General features: G+C 50.9%; 1 protein-coding gene and 1 non-coding gene across 4 annotated transcripts in view; one reads left to right on the top strand and one right to left on the bottom strand.

Annotated features, from left to right (window-relative positions):
* qless (decaprenyl diphosphate synthase subunit 1 qless) overlaps positions 1-17,442 on the bottom strand; it is a 52,444-nt gene extending 35,002 nt beyond the window's left edge. The window contains exons 1-2 of one of the 3 annotated variants that reach the window (XM_089548949.1): positions 17,258-17,417; positions 16,073-16,157 (exon numbers count right to left, since the gene is read on the bottom strand). In XM_089548949.1, coding sequence (XP_089405075.1) covers positions 16,073-16,157; positions 17,258-17,283 — 111 coding nt within the window. In that variant the 5' untranslated portion in view covers positions 17,284-17,417. Of the gene's footprint in view, positions 1-16,072; positions 16,158-17,063; positions 17,218-17,257 lie in introns of those variants that run through there. The other 2 variants (XM_089548946.1, XM_089548947.1) reach the window with 2 other exon arrangements.
* Positions 17,443-20,440: 2,998 nt separating this feature from the next.
* Positions 20,441-20,514, top strand: TRNAN-GUU (transfer RNA asparagine (anticodon GUU)). The gene has a single exon. It is a non-coding gene; the product is annotated as a tRNA-Asn (tRNA).
* The last annotated feature ends 295 nt before the right edge of the window (positions 20,515-20,809 follow it).

Raw genomic sequence — 20,809 nt, 5'->3', positions numbered from 1 at the left:
ACTAAAATGGGGAAAACAGACGTCACTAGTCCCGTGACGTCGGCAGGCCACCACACGCTGTCATTCGCTGGAGCCACGGCAGCCACGACGTCACGGGCACACTTCCGGTGGCCGTGAAAATCGTCTGTTCGTGCCGCCGCGCAACCCCCTAGGGCAAGCGCGAGCCAGAGCATTGCCTTCGCGCATATGGTTTCAGTTTACCTCTGCCGCCTCTTTCTGTCGGGAGTTCGGGAGCCACTCGCACTGCCTTTGTAGCAGTGACAAGCAAAGAAAGAAATCCGACGCGTGCCGCAATCCACGAAGGCGAAGAGAGAGAGAAGGCGAAGAGAGAGAAACCACGTGACGTGACGTCACGTAGTTTGGTGACGTCACGTCACCACCAAACCACGTGAAAAAAAGAAACAAAAAAAGACGCCTAAGCAGGGTGGCGGTTGCCACCGCCCCGTTTCAAAGGGGGCGCTCCTGTCCATCCATCCATCCATCCATACGTCACGGAGGAAAAGCTGCTGAGAAAATGAAGTGCCGCCAAGCAATACCTCGCGCAAAAAGACAGCGCAATATGCAACGCATTCTTGGCTTAACCAAGCTAAGCCTGGGCATCTTTTTTTGGTGCCCCGAGGGGGGAGAGGAGAAACGTAATTTTTAATCCTCTATAACTTCGTTGTTATTGATGCTAGCTCGAAAATTCTTGCGCGTGAGTGACGAGTGATGGAATGCCTGCCTCTCATCTGCTTCACGTAATCTCAATTAATTTATTGCATAGTCCCTTTAAAGGCAAACGAACAGCGCGACCAGAATACAGATAAATAGATAAAGAGCAAGCCGTCTCCGCCGAACCGTGCCGTAAGCGACCGCGACACAAACAGCCTGTGCTTCGCTAATGCTCCCGCCCGTGATAAGCAGTTTAGTAACAGGCTACTTGTACACCACGAACTGCTCAATAGCGCGTCGCACGTGGAACTTCATTCGGGCGCAGCGAAAGGACCCGTCGCTCACCGCTCGATGCAAGTGCGCCCCCGAGAAAGTGCCGAGGCTTTCAGTTATGGCACGACCGGGCCATCCATATTTACAGTGTTTCCCAAAGGCTCGCGCAGGGGCTATTTAACACCGAGACTGCATTAGCGAAAGGTTTGCCCATTTCAACTAGGAATGCCAACAGAGGTCTAACGACACTGCAGTGAATGTCGACAACCGTTCCTGTAAGGGTATGGCGGGCTCATGGCTTATCATGCGGAAACTTCACCCCGACATCGACCTATAACGCAAACTACTTTGCTCGCAGCGGCCAACAAGGTTGATTGATTTCTTGATGAATCCCTCAGTTCAAGAAGGGATCTCCTTATTCTCGATGGCTAATACCATTGTTACACGGGCAGAGTTAACTGCGGTTAGCGTAACTGCGGTTAGCGTAACTGCGGTTAGCGTAACCGCGGTCAAGCGTAACCGTGGTTAGCGTATGTTGCTACACCGTCGGCTTCGATGAACGCCGTAGTGGAAGGCATCGGATCAATATCAACCGGCCGGGGTTCCTCATAGAAGTGCTTCGGAGTCTCTCGGCGCGCGGGCTTTTCTTTGGCACCTCACCTCTGCCGAAGCGCGCGACTGAACATTGAACTTAAGACACTGCGCTCAGGAACAGGATGTCACGTCCACCAGGCTACCGCAGTGCCGGTGACCTGCGCGAAACCTGAACTTACTCCGTTCCCTGATCCTTTCCGCGTGCGCTGCGACAAGGAACCGAGCATCTGGGGGCGTCCGAATCCGCGGTCGTGTGTACGGGAAGAAGACACGCCCGTCGACAACCAAAACTGAATTTAGCGCCGCACTGAAACGTCGCTGGGCGACTGAATATGAATGAGCCCGAAGTACCGAGGACGAGCACAGCCGGCTAAGGAGAGAAAAAGAAATTACGTTCGGCAGTTTTCCCTGGAGCGTGATCGCAAGTGCGCCTCTGGGCTCTGCCCAGCCTGCAACCGCGATCACGCACCGAGGAGGCAGCCAGCGCTCATCCGAGAAGCACCCCGTTGGGGCGCAATCACGCCGCGTAGCTGCGCTGGAGGAAGCCAACGGCAGCCGCCGCCGAAGCATCTCCCTTCTCTCTCTCTCTCTCTCTCCCCCCCCCCCCCCCCCCCTCCTCCAGCTCGTGAACGTATTACTTTTCTGCTCCGCTTCTGGGCCTAGTCGCCGTCGTCGGCGTGAATAAAAGTGTGTCAGATAAGGAATGTCCTATTTTCCTGCAAGGAGGGGAGGGCGGGTTCCAAACCGCCGCGCGCGAGAAAAAAACAAAGAAAAAGCAGCTCCACTCCGAGGAGAGAGGCAGCCCGGTCGGACTCCGCAACGCGAGAAGCCCGCGGCGAAGAAGCGCGAGGTGCGCTCCGGACCGGAACGCGCGCACGGAAAGATCCGAGCCGCTCCGTTTCGCCGCCGCTCCGAGGCGTCAACAGCATCCGGGCCGACGCGCGGCCGGCGCCCACTTCCGAGGGGGCACATCTCTCTCTCTGATTCCCTCACTCCACGGCGGCAGCCGCCTATCAAACGCCCTCTCGTACGGTGTTGGTTCTCCAGCCCCTTTCCCATCATTAGCTGACCGAAGGACCAACGGATAACAACACGTGCGCATTCTACCACTCGTATAGAAAGCAAACAGCAGGGTCCAACATGCGGCGTGGGCCCTTTGCGACCTCGAGGCTGGAGGAAGTCTGGATTCGAACGCGCGACCATCAACGACTGGCACAGGAACGTCATAGGAATTGGCTTCCAGCAGGAAGCCGTCGCCTAAAAAATCATGGCGCCGAATACTCACAGCGTAGGAGTGACCGGCGAAGCGACTGCCAATAGAATCATTCTAAAACGCGAAATGCATAAATAATGGCGCGAAAGAAAGTATGGTTTAGGAATAGACTTCTGCCCCGCCTGTGTGGACCCGGAGAACAACGGCCGTCCGTAGTGACAGCACCGTACGCGGGGGCAGCACTATTTCCAGGAGAGCACTATTTCCAAACAAACGAACAAACGATACAGTAGGTACAAGGTATCGCCTAGCCTGGTGCTCGACTTGTCTCGAGTGAAATGCCTGGGAAATGTCTTTCACCCCACCTTGTATAGACGAGAACAACTTGTGCCGTGGCACTCTTAGGCCGTAGCTGCCCTTGCGCCATAAAAAAAAAAAAGAAAAGAAAACATCGCCAGACAAATGACAGCAGTCAATGCACTTTTCAGACGAACAGTATAAACAAAGCCCAGGGGACCGCATGAGCTTGCAACAGAAGCCGCGGACTTGGCGTCGTGCCTACCCAACCAGCGTGAAAAAGCTCAGTCGCATTGTGACGTAAGCGCTGGCTACTCTACGAGCAAGCCGGCCAGACAGTATTCATGAAACACTAGACGGGGCGGTCGACAAACGAACTGCCCCGTCAAATGGCCAACATGAGAGACGTGCGACTAGGTATGATGCATGGGGCTTAACCAATCAATCAATCAATCAAACTTCATTTTATTTTACAAATGTGCATACAGTCTTTAGGATGAGCCACAGGCCAAAAGCTAAAGAAAATAGCTTGAAAATGCCTGTGGCTCATCTAAGAGCCATTACAAAATAATAAAATAAACACATGCATACAACGGTGGCATATCGCATACGAGCACACTGTAGAAAGAATAGAAGGGGAATGAGAGAGGGGGTACAGCCAATCAACTCCTGGTCAACAACAGGCGCGCAGAAAATAGTTTTCCTTATTATACAGTTAAACTGTACAGTTAAACTGGTCAACAACAGGCGCGCAGAAAATAGTTTTCCTTATTATACAGTTAAACTGTATACAGTTTAACTGTACAGTTTAACTGTATAATAAGGAAAACTATTTTCTGCGCACCTGTTGTTGACCAGGAGTTGAATGGCCTCTCTCATTCCCCTTGTTCTTTTGCTGCGACTCTGACTATATAAGGCACTTTCACACAAATAAACCCAGTTGATAGTTTGCGCTCTGTCTGTCTCCTTGGCTTTTTCCTGTGGCTGTCTTTTTTTTAGCGCAACTTGGTTCCTTCAAAGCACAGTACGCGGGCGTCTTGCAATTCGCCTCCAACGAAACGCGGCTGCCGCTGCCGAGACTGAATCCGCGTCCTCGGGCTCTGGGGTCGAGCACCCTAATAACTCAGCCACCGCGGCGAGGCGTACGGGGAACCAAGAGGAACGTTGGGGGACATTCGACCTATTGCTGTTTCCGCGCCTTCACGTGCGATTAATTCTTTCTGAGGAAGGCCCTAAGTAACAGGTGATGAGGGCTTATCACTTTGCTGCAAGGTCAATGTAGCTACGCCAAATACACTGTTGTCATCAACACTCTTTCCACAGCAAGCACTGGGCGCACGGAAGTCAGACTAAATGATCGCATAACACGCACTCCCGTTTTGATTACGAGGTGCTCGACAGTGGACCGCCGACGTTCTTTGCGGGTTCAGCGCCAGCGGAAGCTGAGCTCAATGCGCCGTACGCTTCGTCCATTCAACACGGTGCGGGAGACCTGAATCGGGGATTGCGGCGCGAAAGGCGGCGATCACAACCTCGACGACCGACCCGTCTCTCCGTGCAGCGATCCACGCACTGCGGCGGTAGAACGCTGCCGGCCGCGTCCGTATCCGCTCGACCAACTGCGATCATGGCATCGTGCCCGGGCAAGACTTCGCAAGTCAGGAATTTCCCCCGCTTTGTCAGCCAAGAAAAAATACGGAGGACACTTCAGCCTACTTAACGTGTTTTGAATGCGAAAGCATTTTTCAAAATATTTATTTCCTTTTTTTTATTTATTTTTCTTCCTTTGTAATGACACACCTAATCGTTAGTGTATACAGTCGTAAGGCAACGCACATATATAGGTCCGCCTTTGTGAACCTATAGGTGTGTGCTATGCGAGCCGCACATTAAGCTGCGCGTCGTACGTAACGCCTTTCGGTTTACGACAAGACCGCGGCGCTAATTTCGCTCAACCCTGCATGCAATGCGCAGGAAATCAAAGTGACGAGTAAAAGCTACAGCATTTCGCTGTCACTCGCCCTTACACTGCAAAAATGAAGAGAACGAAGAGATTGATAAAAATTTTACTACTGTACAACTGAAATTAGCAAACCAGGGTCATTTCTGGACATCCAGGAGCGATAAAATTCCGATGACATGCTCATGCACGGGCAGTACATCGATCAATACATCAAAGTAGGTAGTACATCAACGTCAATATTCGCCTGCTGCTCTATCATGTACACCCGTTTGAGTTTCAGTCGTTTTAAGGGTAGGGTTAGCTTTTGCAATAGGTGATCTCACAAAGGCCCTTCCCGCACTCTGTGGCAGCTGATATCCTGACTATGTCTGGAGAAGTATGTTCGCAAATATCGTCCGAGCACTGCTGTGAGGATTTGAATTAGATCTGAGGGTCAGAAACGAACCACACGCCACTCCCGAGCTGTGCGCAAGGGCGCGACCTCCTTCGAGTTTCCTCTCAAGGGAAGCAATCAGCTCGTTTTCAATTCCTCCGTGTCTGGGGTCAGAGTAATTCAAGGTCTCTGCCGCGACACACGTGCTTCCGGTAGTAAGGACGCAGAGAAAGCGAAGATCTGATAACGAACGGCGACAATCGAAAAACCCTCTTTTTACGAGCTGTGCGCATATCGACGATTACACGATTAGCTCAACACCCGCGGCCGCGTGGAGACCGAGATAGGGCCCTTCACAGCCCCTGATACCGCAGTCAGAACCTAGCATGCCTAAAGCCGTGCAGGCTTAAGACCGCGGGTCGCTGAGTGCGGCTGTTAAAGAAAAGCCCGACGGACGCCATGTTTTATGTGAGCGTGTTCTCTCTGGTTTTGTACCCCTACACACGAACGTCCTCCAACGCCGTCTAAAGATCTGACTTGTGCAGCATTTAGTTGTTTTTTTTTTTTTATCACCACCAAATATTTCGGACGAATGAATTCTATGTAAGCAATCTCGCGCAATGTCAGAGGTTTGTGGCACAGACAGGATTTGGTTTGGTTATGAGGCTATGAGGGACGCCGTAGTGAAGGGCTCCGGAAATTTCGACCACCTGGGGTTCTTTAACCTGCACTGACATCGCACAGTACACGGGCCTCTAGAATTTCGCCTTCATCGAAATTCGACCGCCGCGGCCGGGATCGAACATGCGTCTTTCGGGCCAGCAGCCGAGCGCCGTAACCACTAAGCCACCGCGGCGGGCGCAGACAGGAGTGCGACCATTAGGTGCATTAGGCGCGTGCTTCGAATGCGAAAAGCCTTCACAGCTTAAACTGCATCGTTGCGTTTGTCAAAGTCAAAGCATGTGCCGGGGTCTTGGTTGCAACCTGTCTTCAGCGTTTCTTTCGAAGCGGGAATTTTTACGCAACCTTGTTGGCTACTTTAGGTCTGATACTGGCACACATTCTGAGTTGCCAGGGTTGGAATTAATAAACCGTAGACATACTCCTGGCTCGGTACTATACAGCACTGCTTAAACGCCGCCTGGCTGAAAGCCAGTGCCACAAATCTTTCGACGTTAGTATTCTAATAGCGACGCGTCGCGCATAGAATACTCGTCGTTATCTAGTGCCAAGGTGACCTCAGAAGTTGGTTAAAACGTAATGTCACGTTTTACTGACGTAACAAGACTTGGCTCGTTCAATTGAAGAGAAATGAGGCAGGAAAAGAGAGGAACAGCGCGGCTACAGGAAAAAGGTAAGTTCTATCGCAGACACAAAACCCACATCACCAAGCCAGTCGGGCAAGACAGCATGGTCGTCGTCTGGAATTATTCCTGAATAAAGAACACCCAATTTACAAACCCTAATTACTATTGCACATTTATGTGCTGCTTTCAAGAAGCACTTAGCAATTCTTCTGAAAACTCGCTTTTTTAGACGGACGAAAAACTAGTGATCGTTTAAAAGGCCATAGACGCCTAATTTTAGTACCCTGTTTTCTTCTTTCAAATGATGCTTTAGACAATAGAATACACAGACCACGTGGTATTCGCCCAATACCGCTGAATAATTTATAGCTGAATTTGGTTTGGTTTATGGGGTTTTAACGTCCCAAAGCGACTAAGGCTATGAGAGACGCCGTAGTGGAGGGCTCCGGAAATTTCGACCACCTGGGGTTCTTTAACGTGCACTGACATCGCACAGTACACGGGCCTCTAGAATTTCTCCTCCAAAGAAATTCCAGCCGCCGCAGCCGGGATCGAACCCGCGTCTTTTGGGTCAGCAGCCGAGCACCATAACCGCTAAGCCACCGCGGCGGCTTATAGCTGAATTTCTTTTTCGCTTTCAGGAACCGAACGATGGCGGAGAGGCGTTGGGTGTTTAGGCCAGGTGATGAACGAAAAACCTGCAATATAACCACTGATATGCAATTTGTTGTCACTCCAGCTCTTGAAGCAGACCAGTCTAACTGTTGCAGTGAATTGGATGGTTTATTGGGGTTTAACGTCCCAAAGCGATTTCGGCTATGAGGGCCGCCGTAGTGAAGGGCTCCGGAAATTTCGACCACCTGGGGTTCATACACTGACATAGCACAGCACACGGGCCTCTAGAATTTCGCCTCCATCGAAATTCGACCTCCGCGGCCGGGATCGAACCCGCCTCTTTCGGGTCAGCAGCCGAGCGCCATAACCACTGAGCCACAGCGGCGGCTTGCTGTTGTTGTAGCGAATTAAAGGTACGTATCAGCAACTATAATGCAGTTGTTTTCGTGCATCACGTGACCTAAACACTCCGAACGCGTCACAAGACACCGTTCGGCTTTGAAGCTTGAATTGGAAGCTGATCAACCGAACTGCAATGAACCGGACGGTGCCTCGAAGACTGGAACTATAGTGAACTAACTGTAACAATGCCGTGCTTCAATTCTCTCTTTTTACATTTCCTGCGGCGTCGCAAAACACCTGCCCGGAGTTAAACGGATCGGGGTAGCGTCGCCTCTCAAATCGCTTACCAGAGAACAGCACGCGAACTACAGGCAGATACAGGCAGGATCCTTCCCGCACCCTTACCTTCAACACAAGATGTACCCGGAAAGGTACCAGAAGGAATGTGATTTCTCCAAGACTGAGTTAGGCACGCTCCAACATGTTATTGGAGTATGCAACTTCATCAAGGAAATCCCCCCACCTCTTACCTGCCCCACTACCCCACCCCATCCCTCATCCTCCCTTACCGAGCGATGGGAGACCTTGCTAACCAGCCCCGCCGTGGAAGACCAGCTCGTCCTGATCTCCAGGGGCCAGGCGGCCAGGGATGCATATGGGTCCCGTGAAGAGGGAACCACTCCCATCGACGGCGTCTAAGCAGACGTATTTAGCTCGAGCAAATAAAGTTGTTTCTCTCTCTCTCTCTCGGAGTTAAAAGGAATTAGGACCTCTCACTTACGTAATATCTGCGCATACGCACTGCTGGCGCCCGAGCTGCCGGTGCTCCGGTAACGGCAACACGGTATGCTGAAGGTGTCTAATCCCCGAGGCAAGGGGCGACGATCTGGTGGCACGCCACCTCGGAAACGGCGCCTGGCCTCTGGCTACATCTGGCTGCCGCATAGATCCGTGTCGCCCAGCCGGTGAGGCGCTGGAGAACCAGGCAGTCCCGGCCTAACGAGCCAAGGAGACGCTGTCTCGCTGTCTCACGTGAATGCGATTCGCACCTGGCAGAACGCGCTTCCGCAATTACCGGCTAATCACGGGATGACTCGGTAACAAGTGTGGCACGGGCACGTGGAGGAACAGACATCCCTTCCTCCTGACCCGTCGTAAACAACAACAGGCGAGGAATGCGGAAAAAAAAAAAAAAACATGCGGAGGGGGTACTACAGGAGGTCACCGGGTGCGTCCGAGCGCAGTATGCGCGAATGCATTTGTTTTCCTTGATTTCCAAGTATAATAAATCCCGTTTCGTTTTGTTCTTGGAATCACTGTGGTGTGCAGAGCAACAGGTAGTACAAAGGCAAGACAGGTAACAACATATGCGTTGCGTTGTTGCAGACTGCATGTGTTATTGCCTGCCTTGTAATCTGTTCCTGCTTCGCTGCACACCACAGTCACGTCGAACTAGCTGGCGTGTCTAGGAGTTAATCCATCTATACAAGCAGGATAAGCCAACAGGCTGTTAACTCCGAAACAAAAATTAACCAGCGAGCCTCGACCAGCCACCAGTATTTTCTCTTTGAGAGGGTTAACTGCTGAGCTAGTTGGTTTTCAGACATAATAAAGGATTTTTAGCGCAACAAGGAAACACAACACAAGAAAGACGACAACACGGGACAACAAGCGCCCGTGTTGTCTTTCTTGTGTTGTGTTTCCTTGTTGCGCTAAAAATCCTTTATTTTCTCTTTGCCACACACTAGCTGCCATGGTTCGCGAGCAAAACGCCTGGGCAGCCTTTACCTTACAAGAAGGCGCAAAACATGGCGCAAGTACTGAGCGGCGCAATGCAGGGGCTATGACAACGAGAACGAGCCGGAGTTCGCGCCGGCACGTTCTTTGCGTTTGCGCTGCCACGGTCCAAGGTTCGGCGGGAGCCGGTGAGTGACAGCCGGCGTAGGCTACTACACGAAGCGACTGGGTTCCTATCCGAAGCAGTTGTCGAAGCGAAACTTCTATATTGCGATCGTCTCTGCGGGACGATAAACTATGGAAGACTTCTTAGTACTGTGCAGGAAAATTAGTGAAACAGGGCTCGACAACAAAACCGCGTTCCTCTTATGCTAATGTGTGCATATATTAACATAAGAGGAATTTTCGAATACGGCAAACTGGGCGGACGTTACATTAACGGGGATGTAAATGTGGGGGCTGTCGCTAAAAGCATAACTCTTTCTTCAGCAAGCCGGCAAGGCCGTCGTTGCCGGCACCTGTGTTGCTGCCTGTACACCGTCAAGGACGGTATCCACAGAGGAAAAACAGAGGCGCCAGCAAGCATGCGCAATGGCGCCCCGCTATTCACCTATACCCTAACCGATAAGGTCACCATATCCAAAAACTCGCTATTGGCTGGTGGGAATTCTTTCACGGGCATTCGCCGCCGCGTTCTTGTATCCAGCGGCGTAAGGACAGTGATTCACGTTGGCGGCCGACCGGTGACAAGTATCCACTTCTGCGCACTAAGGTGAAAGTGAAACCCCGCAGGCTTTGCACGTGCCAGCGCTCCGGATTTTAGGACATTGTACCTGCTCTGACGTAGCGGCAACTGGAAACCCATATCCAGAGAATCGCGCTGTTTTCTTTTGTTTGCCCCCCTCCTTTTTTTTTTCTTCACTTCTTATGCACACGACACTGGTTTGTCTGTTGAGTGACCGACAAGAGCTCGTGATGGTAATAGTTTTTTTTTTTTTTTCATGGCAAAGCACCATTACTGGCTGTGGCGATCGGTTACTGATCCCAAGGTCGCGGGCTTGAATCTCGGAGGCCGCATTTCGCTAGGGTCGAAATGCAAAAGCGGTCGTATGCTGTGCAATGTCAGTGCAGGTTAGCTAACCCAATGCAGTCGAAATTATTCCGGATCCCTCCACCAGTCTCTCATAGACCATGTGCAGGTTCGAGTCATTAAACCTCACATACCATACAACACCTTTTTTTTTCTACAACGGCAGCTAAGAAGAGCACGTTTCTGATTGGACAGCCTGCAATGGCGTCATGCATGAAGTCACCGCAACGTGCCACGATGATTGGTCTGAACATAGTGACGTCACACGCAACCTGGCAGAGATGATGACAAACAAAAGTAAATGAATGACATATTCACCACCGCGAACAGCAGTCGCTGAGCCTCGCTTTAACGGTGGTAACTGCGTAGTGAGGGTTTTTCCAACGCGAGAGGGTTAGTACCCTCATGGCGGAAAAAATTGTCCGGCGTCGGCGACGGTTTGAAGACTTGGGACACCCAGGTCACGTGAGCTTGTGGCGACATCACAACCTGCCCAACGGATTGTGAGCAAACTTACCACCTCGGCAGGTGGCAGTTAAATGAACGATTGGCCGCGAGCGGTTCCTTTGAAAGAGCAACCTGGGTCGCACATGTTGGAATGGAGGACAGATATCGTTATGGAATGTAGTTTACGGCACCACCGAGAGGAGAATTAAGCGATCCAGAGAAACGGATTAAAAATGTCATTTCTTGAAACCTGGCAGAACAGCAACGGTTTTCCCCCATCAGACCAAACCAGTGAAATGGCGGCGCGCCTGTTTCGAAAGCAGGCAAGGAATACAGGTGTGTCACAAGCCATCGCCAACCTTCGGGGCGCTTTATGCCTAGGTCGAAAGACCGCGCATCAAAGGGACGAGCTCTGCGTCCCGCCAGCTACCTCTGCGTGACCACGTGCGGAAATCTGTAAGTCAGCTTCTCCGCAAGGCTTGTTTTCAAACCAAAAGATCTCCGGTCACTCCGGAAGATCGCGCACTGCCTGCAGCAGAAGCTAGGAAGAAGGGAGACCGACCTTTGTCTTTCTGCGTACCGCCTGCACCACTGTGCTCTGTCGACAGCTCTCTCGGAGCCATCTTGCAGTCAACTGGCGACACTCCTGAGTTTACTCAGAAGGTCAAACCAACGTTGGAGAAACTGGATTCTTTTCGTTTTGACAAAGAATGCGGGAGAGTCGTCTGGGAACTAGACCCTTTGGTTGGAAATTCCACAAAGGCATTGCCAGCGCAGGAACGATGAACGCAGCTTCGACCGAGAGCGCAGTTGCTCAGCATTCCAAGGGCTCCGGACAACTTGCAAAACTGCAGGAAAGCTGACTTTCTCAGACCAAAAGCCCTCATTCACAGACCGAGCTTTCACTTCGTGCTCTGCTGACTGAAGGGGTTAGCGTGAGGGGAAATGAGTCAGTCCAGGGGATGTTGGTCAGTCGCTCTCCACTGTATCTTTCGAAAAGGTGAGGGGGTGGGGGGGGGGGGGGGGGCTGCTTTCTAATCTGCGTGAACCTGAAGCCGCGACGGTCAAAGACCAGCTTTAGAGAAGATAAAAGGGTAGCGATGATGATGATGATTAATTTTTTATGGCGCAAGGGTAACTGTGGCCAAAGAGAGCCGTGGCAAAAGGTGTTTTCGACTACTCAGGGTGGGGTCAAGGATCCATTTTCCGACCATTTCACCCAAGATAAGCAGAGCACCAGGCCAAGGGAAAGCTTGTAACCATTGTATCTCCGGTGGGTACCCGGGGGCAGTGGGGATCGAACCCCCCACCTCCCGCATGCGAGGCGGGTGTAAAGGGCAGTTGTCCAATGGTTACAATGATGCATTCCCTTGACAAGGGCCCGTCTAGACGCACCCTTCGCATTCGCGCCCCTACTCTATTGCGTCCTTTCAACAACTTCCCTCTCACACAGATAAAGGGGCATCTCTCCCCTCCCTTTTCGAACAAGAATGCGAGATTGCCGTATGCGAGCGAGGGTTTTCGGTTACAAAATTGTAGAGGGCGCTCGATGTTCTGCAAGTTGACAACTTGCAGAACATCCATTGGTTTTGAGAACGCCAGGGTGGTTGACACTGAACCCAACCCACTGAAGAGAAGGTTTTATACAGTCCTGATAAGACGCACCCGGAAACGCAAACATATCTCAAGTCTGCCTTCCATCAGCGATGCCGCGAAATCCGACTTGCGAACAAGCACTGTTCGCGCGTGACCCCGACGCACCCCCAATCAGTTGACTCGCACGGCGATCCCGTTCCCGGAACTGCGACACTGGACCGAAAGAAGGTTTTAAAAGCGCCTCTTTCTCCATTGACTCTATCCCACCCTGAAGCTGTTGGTTTCCGTCCTGAAGAAGGTAGTAGTTTGTTTTTACAAAATATAAAAAAGAAGGAACGGATGCTGCCAGCCGCAGAAATTAAATTGCTATATCTTAATCACCCGAGCTGTGGCCGGAGGAAATAAAGGGACAGGGAGCAAGAAGTACAGCGGGGAGTGATAGCGAGAAAGGTAGCTTGCAAGGGTGGAAGATCGGGCTAGTTGGTAGTTCATCTTGGGGGGAAAACACAGCGCACTCCTAAGACATGGACGAAGAAAGACAAGACGATACAGCGCTGAATCGTCTTGTCTTTCTTCGTCCGTGTCTTAGTTGTGCGCTGTGTTTTCCCCCCAAAGCGAGAAAGGTTGGTTTGGTTTATGGGGTTTAACGTCCCAAAGCGACTAAGGCTATGAGAGACGCCGTAGTGGAGGGCTCCGGAAATTTCGACCACCTGGGGTTCTTTAACGTGCACTGACATCGCACAGTACACGGGCCTCTAGAATTTCTCCTCCAAAGAAATTCTAGCCGCCGCGGCCGGGATCGAACCCGCGTCTTTTGGGTCAGCAGCCGAGCACCATAGCCACTGAGCCACCGCGGCGGCCCAAAGCGAGAAAGGACAGGGGAGACCTTTATAAATTAAACTCTGCTTACACTACTTACAAAAGGTGAACAAGTTTGCGCCGCTCGCTCGCAAGTGTCCAGGCACTGTAACAGCGCGCGAACGACCACGCAACGAAATCGCATGCGCGGCGCACTGCTCAAGCAGCCGGGGTGGGTAAAACCCTTTACGGTGGGGCGCCCGGCTACGTATCATAGTGAGTACAGAGTCGGCCCCGAAACGTCACTTCTCTCACAGAGTACCACGTCCATTTCCAAGCAGACGTTAAGCATGCTAGACCGCGCTTTTCATTTCATAACTGCAAGTGTAGCCCTGCAATAAAACTTTGAATGTGCTTTCGTGCTTCATTTGCATTTACCGTCAACAGCACATGAATTATGCAGGTTCCGCGCAAGCAAGCGATGAATTTTTTAAACTAAGGTTGTTGGTTAAGGTCCCCGTGGATGTGTTCGCTGCTGAAATATACGACACGAATGTGATCAATTTTCCTTTTTTTTTTTGTCCCCTACGCACATGTGTATCGACCACACTGTCCGACTTCCTCCGACGAAGTGTCGTTGTCCACATTAGCATATCAGCTCAACTTGTTTTGTGCCTTCGCATGCCAAAGCTTTCACCACAGTGTTTGCAGCGAATTCACTGTAATTCTCTGAAATACACTTGTCGTTTACCGTACTATCGCGCTCATTATGCGCTGGAAAGCACAATAAGTGACAGGTGCTCAGTTCACGAAGCAGTACGAACCAAGCTATGCTGAAAATTCCTTAATTTAGTCGTCGGTGTGAAATACCAACGTGGACTGAATTTGGTTTATGGAGCTTTAACGTCCCAAAGCGACTCGGGCTATCGAAGGACGCCGTAGTGAAGGGCTCCGGAAATTTCGACCACCTGGGGCTCTTTAACGTGCACTGACATCGCACAAAACACGGGCCTCTAGAATTTGGTTTTGGTTTTGTTTTTGTTTTTTTTTTTAGGAAAGGAAATGGCGCAGTATCTGTCTCACATATCTCGGCGGACACATCTGAACCGCGCCGTAAGGGAAGGGAGGAAGGTGGGAGTGAAAGAAGAAAGAGAGAAAGAGGTGCCGTATTGGAGGTCTCAGGAATAATTTCGACCACCTGGGGATCAGACATCGCACAGCACACGGGCGCCTCTTGCGTTTCGCCTCCATCGAAACGTGGCCGCCGCGGTCGGGTTCGAACCCACGTACTCCGGCTCGGTAGACGGGCGACTTACCACTGAGCCACCGGGGCGGGTCTCCAGAATTTCGCCTCCATAGAAATTCGGCCGCCGCGATTACTACAAAGCAGAAACCTCAGTTGATTCACTCCGGGAGCGTTGCAAGGCATCAAAAAACATAGCTAAACTAGGCCGGGGAAAATGGTACCGGAAACCGACGTTTCAAACAATCATTGCTACAGATACTCATCCGAGAACGCATTCCGCCATAAATGCACACACGTAGTACAAGCATCCCCGACGGCTGTGTCACACATTTAATAACTCTACGAAGCACAGCTGTCGGCCGCTATTCGTACAGCTGCTTATCGAGATACATTTGTAATAAGGGAGTAATTACTCATTGACGTCCACCCGAGCGCAGCCATACGGCCACAAAGGAAAGCTACGGCCACAAAGGAAAGCTACGGCCACAAAGGGATACATTTACGTGACAAGCTTGTGAGGTCCGTTCTTCGTGAAGCTTACGTTTTCTCGTCTGTTTAATTTGTACGGACGGAACGGAAATAAGAAACGAGATAGGTTGATGCCAGGTCAATCACACTATCAGCAGCGGAGCCTCGGTACAGCTTTCTGCGTACAAAAGGAACTGCGGCCACATTATACTGCTCTTTTCACTTAGCTGCAAGGAATGCATTCTGCGGACATAGCTCGGGCTGAACGGCACACAGTGGGCAGAATGCGGAACGCCTGTTGCGTCTCTGACACTAAGCAAGCACTGTGACGCCAGCCGAGGCAAGCCGTTCTCGCCGCGATAACTACGACCGCAGAGCAGACAAAAGTCAGAAGTGCGGCGATAAGACGCAGGCGCGAACTAAATCTCGCAAAAGCCGGAAGGAACGGACCGATTGACTGATCAGACTGGCTTCAAAAAGATTCGCGAATCAAAAGCATGGAAGATAGGCAGCATATCATAGATAGCTTTTGCTATCACTTAACGCCTAGGCGGTTGTAATCGAAAGGCGCGGGTTGAAAGTAGCGATCGCGGCACTGAGAACTTCGAAGAGGCTCAAGTAACACGAGGTAGCTGGAAGAGAGATAAAAACATAAATGCGATCGCGCTATCGTCACCACAAGAAATCCTTACTGAAGTGGTAAATTCACTGCATTGTTTAGATCCATGCAGCGCCATCTGAAAACACTTTGGCGCTAACTCTGCACGTGCTAGTCACGCGGCCAGCTGTCGGTACGACGGGACTCTACGGACAGCAGCAACACGCTTCGCTTTTATTTCCATAGTCCTGTACCCCCACTAGCGCCGTATAATGAGTGCTATCAATAAATCAATTATTTTTAACCATTTCTGCCACATGGAAAGGCTACGGGTAAAAACTGCACTCCTTTTACCGCGACTGGCCTCGAAGCAAACGACCAAGCGGTACAGAACTTTGAAATACACTTCACAGCGATCTCAGCGGTGACGGCGACGCCAAGAAAGCACACACAGGGCCTCTTACGTGGTATACACTGCAAGCACGCTTACGACGCTGCTGTTGAGCTGGTTGACCCCAGACCGCCTTCGCGAGATCAACACACGCGATCCTGGGCGAAAAGGAAACAGAACGAAGAGGTTTTACCGCACGTAAGTCGCCGAATTCAGGGGTCGTCTTCGCGCGCAAAAACCTACCACCTGAATAACCCGCGTACAATCAGGGGAGGGGGGGAGCCGCCAAAAGGCGCCTCAGCCAAAAAACAAGAAAAGAACCGAGCGCGTAGCGAGCGGCACAACTGACGCACGTGTTTCGCCGCCGTCTGATAGCGCAGCGGCGGAGCCTGCGGGCCAGCGCAAAACCGAGGCCTGGACGACGCGCGTTGCCAGTGCAAGGAGGGAAGGGAGACAAATGACACGTTTCTCGAAACGGGCCCGAGATCGCAGTCTTCCTGCACGGTGACCCGATTGCGGCCAGCCTGCAGTCGACAGCCTCTGAGCGGGCAACAAACGCTGCTACGGCGAGCCGGCAGGTGACCTTAGCTGCTGAGTGCGCTCGGCGGATGCGGCCAGCCTGTTAGTTGCGCCGCCTGACAAACTGCAATCGGCAGGCTGGTTACGAGAAAACGCGAGGCGTTTAACGCGCCGACCGAGTGCCTGCGTGGCCCCGAACTGCTTTTTGTGCTGGGCCATCGCCGTGGCAACGATCCGTGAACAAGTTCAAGTTCACAACGGGAAGAATCGTTCGCATCCTCCTCGCACGGCGTAGGCTTAATATGGATCGGCTCAACGTGGCGTACGCCGAATCGTTTGAAATAGGAGCTGTCTGCGTCGTTTCAGAAGCAAGGTCAGGCATCACCGAACTCCTGGGGCGCCAAACTACGCCGCGGTCGAGGCAGACACGCAGCCCTACTTACATGAATTAACCTGCTAGGCGCATCCGCATCACTTCGTGATATCCAGCTCGCTGCATTCTCGTGAACGGCCCCGAGAAAGGCGTTATAGACGCTGAGACTTACTTGTGCGTTGTACGAACAGGTTTAGGGCCACAGCGGGCACGCATAAGCCACATGCACAGTGAACGCGGCTGATCGAAGCTCCAAAGGTGAAACCACAAGAGCAGACGACGTCGAGAGGTAGGCTTAGCCCTCGCTGGTGTGGTACATGTGCAAAAAGAAGGACGATGCAAAGCCGCCCGGCGGAGCACTCCTACCTGCCGGAGAGCAAACCACGACGCATGTTGCCACCGCACGCTGTGTGAACTCAGTCTTGGCAAGCGCAAACACTTGGAACAATTGCTGAGCTTGTCCACAAACGCGGTTAACTTTGGAGCTGACCCTGCAGCCATAGCGGCTTTGCGAGAACTGGCATGGCAAAATATCGGCTGCCCTCTCTACTCGCGCGCCCTGCTGAAAGGCCCCGCCATCTCGCGGGCTCCGCAGGAAGCGTCTGGTGCGCTGGGCGGCTGGGAACGGCGCGCGTCACCGTTTTTGAAGCAGCCGCGGCTTTTTCCTGTTCCTGATTTCGCGACGAGTAAAAGTGGGCGCGCTCGTTTGGCCGTCACACGTAACAAAACGGATGGGCGACGCACACAGCTCTCTCGTGGGGCGGTCCTTTTTAGCGCCCAGTGCTGCGGCGACTGGGGCGGTGCTCGGAATGCGAAACCAATTCGCGTAGCCGCTCTGACATAAATACCATACGATCACCGTTCCCCCAAGCACGTAGAAGAAAGGTTCCGGTGTCAGCGTCCGATAAGACGAAAAGTTGAAGCTCGCTTCAAACCTAGAACTATACGTATAATGCAATCGCTGCTGCGAAATCGCCGCTAGCAGAAGTGACTGCTCCAATTCTCGCCGATGATGATGATGTCCTCAGGCTTAATGGCACAATTTCACCTTTGCTGTTTCCTTTTTGTTTTCTACTGCGGCGGCAGCTAGAACTAGAAAGCCACCTAGCCTACGTTTCTTTTCCTGGCATGCGCCTTATATACGCGAGATACCTTTGCAGCCGTATTGAACTCTCGTCATGCAAAAAGAAGGTGAAATGTCTGCTGCAGAAGAACATATTACAATGGCAAATTTGGAGGTACTTTTGTGCTGCTCCACAGAATATAATGAATTATTTTGCTGGAATAAAATAAATTAGTGCGTTTTCTTCTCTGTTCCTGCATTCCACTGAAAATTTAGGAACCTGCTGACGAAGGTCTTTATAACGTTTTTCGGAACTCCGTTCAGTGTGACACAAAACCAAAATGCAAAGGGATGATGAAGGCAAAATGCCGAGTCTTGTGTGCTGCGCAATGTTTTTCGTACCTCCACGGATTTTACTGAAACTTTTAGAGTAATTTCTCTGTAGTTTTCTGGTCACTAATTTTGCAGCCGGGCGACGTTTAATTGCAGCGGAAATAAATTTTAAAATGTTCCATGTAGTGGCCTCAGTCAGGGCGATTTCTACGGCATCCTTGCATGTGTGACGTCACAGGTTCGCACCCTCATTGATATTCGCTCTGCATTTGCTGAATGACAAAATTTCACGCTATCTCTAGCCACTTGAGGCAAATAATGACCCGAGCTGTCACTTAAGTCTGCAGGTTAGCCAATCAAAATGTTCACGATAAATTTTTGAACAGTGTCTGTGACGTCAAAGTTTAGGATTCGTGACGTCATAGCTGATGCCGAAACACAGTTTCGGTTTCCGGATTTCTGCTGTTTTAAAACACTTCTATTCGGTACCTCGAAAAACGCTATTTTTGTTCCGGAGAGAGGGAAGTAAGGAATGTTATGTGATTATTAACCAAAATATTTAAAAAAAACGGAGGTACCCATTGAAGAACCCCAGACGGTCGAAATTATCCGGAGCCCTATATAAGGTGTTCCTCATAATTTGGGCGTTAAACCCCTTAAACCAAACTAGCTATCAAGTGTTGGCTCTGGCCAATGTCCAGCTAGTGGCTTTTGTTTTGTTTTACTGGACAGTGGCGCTCTGTTCCCCAAAGCACTGTCATCTCACGCCTTCGCGCCTACAAATACTGTTGAAAGTGTTCGCAAGTCGTCGGTACCGGCTTGACAGTATTAGAGAGAAAGAGAGGGAAAATTGGAGTTGGTCTTTCCCCGGTGGATTTTCAAGGAGGGACCACACGGCCACCTCTAGTCCGACGTATCTGTGAAGTTGGCATGCCGACTGGTATATAAAAGCCAGAAGAGTTGGCAAAGAAGGCACAAGAACTGCTGCAATACTGAAATAGTTTATTCACGAATGTTCTTGCTACTATAGCGTGCAATGAGCAGGACGATAGATCACATGGTGTGATATCACGGTAGCATTCTGCGTACATCACTTGCTATACTGCTTGCGTCACAGCCTGCGCTTCCTGCACATCAGCACCCGGCGGTAATATCAGCGTCGCACAGGAGTGCCCGGGGGTAATAGTTATTCGCCAGACATTGCATGACATCTGCATTATTATCATCATCGTAATGAATTCAGTCCAGAACGAGGGTTCGATCTCTCCCTGTTATCGTTATCAGTGGCCGCCGTATATCTGATCTGCGACTTTACTATTCTCACCGCTCCACATAATTTTATGCGGCCTCCGATTCTGTTTTTCTTCTCTTAGCATACACTCTGTCACTAATAATTAATTAATGCAATGATGGTGATGATGATCATCGTATTTTTATTGTTGATGATGTGCTGCCATCTGTCGGCGCCGTGCGCAACTCACAGCCGGATGCCACGTTAGCCACGTTGAAGAGCAACCGTCAAAAGCGTTCATCGTAGTGGTCTCGTCAAAGCGTTCAGATTTTTACAAATCGGCGTCGAGTTTTGGACGAGGAATCTGCTACGCGGCAAATCCGGCTTCAGCAACGTTGGACAGGCACTAAAATCGGAGAACTGTAAACCACCTGGTATATAAATGAATAAATGGGCGTGCGATTTACACGTTACCTAAACGATGGTAATCGATTATAATTATAGCGCAATAAATTCCTTTGCAGTATGCTAGTATGGTGATCACACCGGTACTCTGCAAAAGTAATACGACGGTAGAGCATAATAAACGGCTCTTTTCACGAGAACAGATATTTCCCCCTTTGCTTTTGGTGTTCTCGGTTGTGTATGCCTGCTTAAAATATGCGGTACTTGGTTAATACCTGTTGCATTGAGGATTTAAGCACGCACATGCTTGCACAGTCAAAAACTGTTTACTCGATGGGATGGTTGGAAATAATGTAACCACTATCTAGAAGGGAAGTAGGACATTTAAGCCTTCAGAAAGTCGTTCCGCGGCGGAAAAAAACTTAACGAAATCTCCCCTCCTTCCTTAATTTTTCCCGTTAAGCGATATGATTACAACAATGCATGAAACAAACAGTTGGAAATTGCTGGCCGCCCCGCCTCCGTGGCGCAATCGGCTAGCGCGTTCGGCTGTTAACCGAAAGGTTGGAGGTTCGAGCCCTCCCGGGGGCGAGCAATTTTTTTTTCTACCGGCTTTGTTTTTCCTGACTCACTCTTTTCGTTTCAATTCTACGAGCCCTGTTTCCGCTGAGGTGTGTCCATTGCTTTCAAATTGACGACTGTTACCTGATCCTCTCAGAAATGTTTGCATTCCCGCGCTCATTGATGCCTATTCACCAGATCAGCAAACTGCATTACAAATACTAATGAAGCGACAGTCGCTAAAACGGTACATCAAGGAGCATCATTTATCCTGGAGATAACGCGCTAACTTATACAGATACCACATACACAGATCAGGTTCAGA

The sequence above is a fragment of the Amblyomma mixtum genome, chromosome 6, assembly GCF_055824585.1.
Source record: "Amblyomma mixtum isolate Tamu chromosome 6, ASM5582458v1, whole genome shotgun sequence".
Taxonomy (NCBI): domain Eukaryota; kingdom Metazoa; phylum Arthropoda; class Arachnida; order Ixodida; family Ixodidae; genus Amblyomma; species Amblyomma mixtum.
Note: the sequence above shows the minus strand (reverse complement) of the source record. Positions and strands in the feature narration are given on the sequence as shown.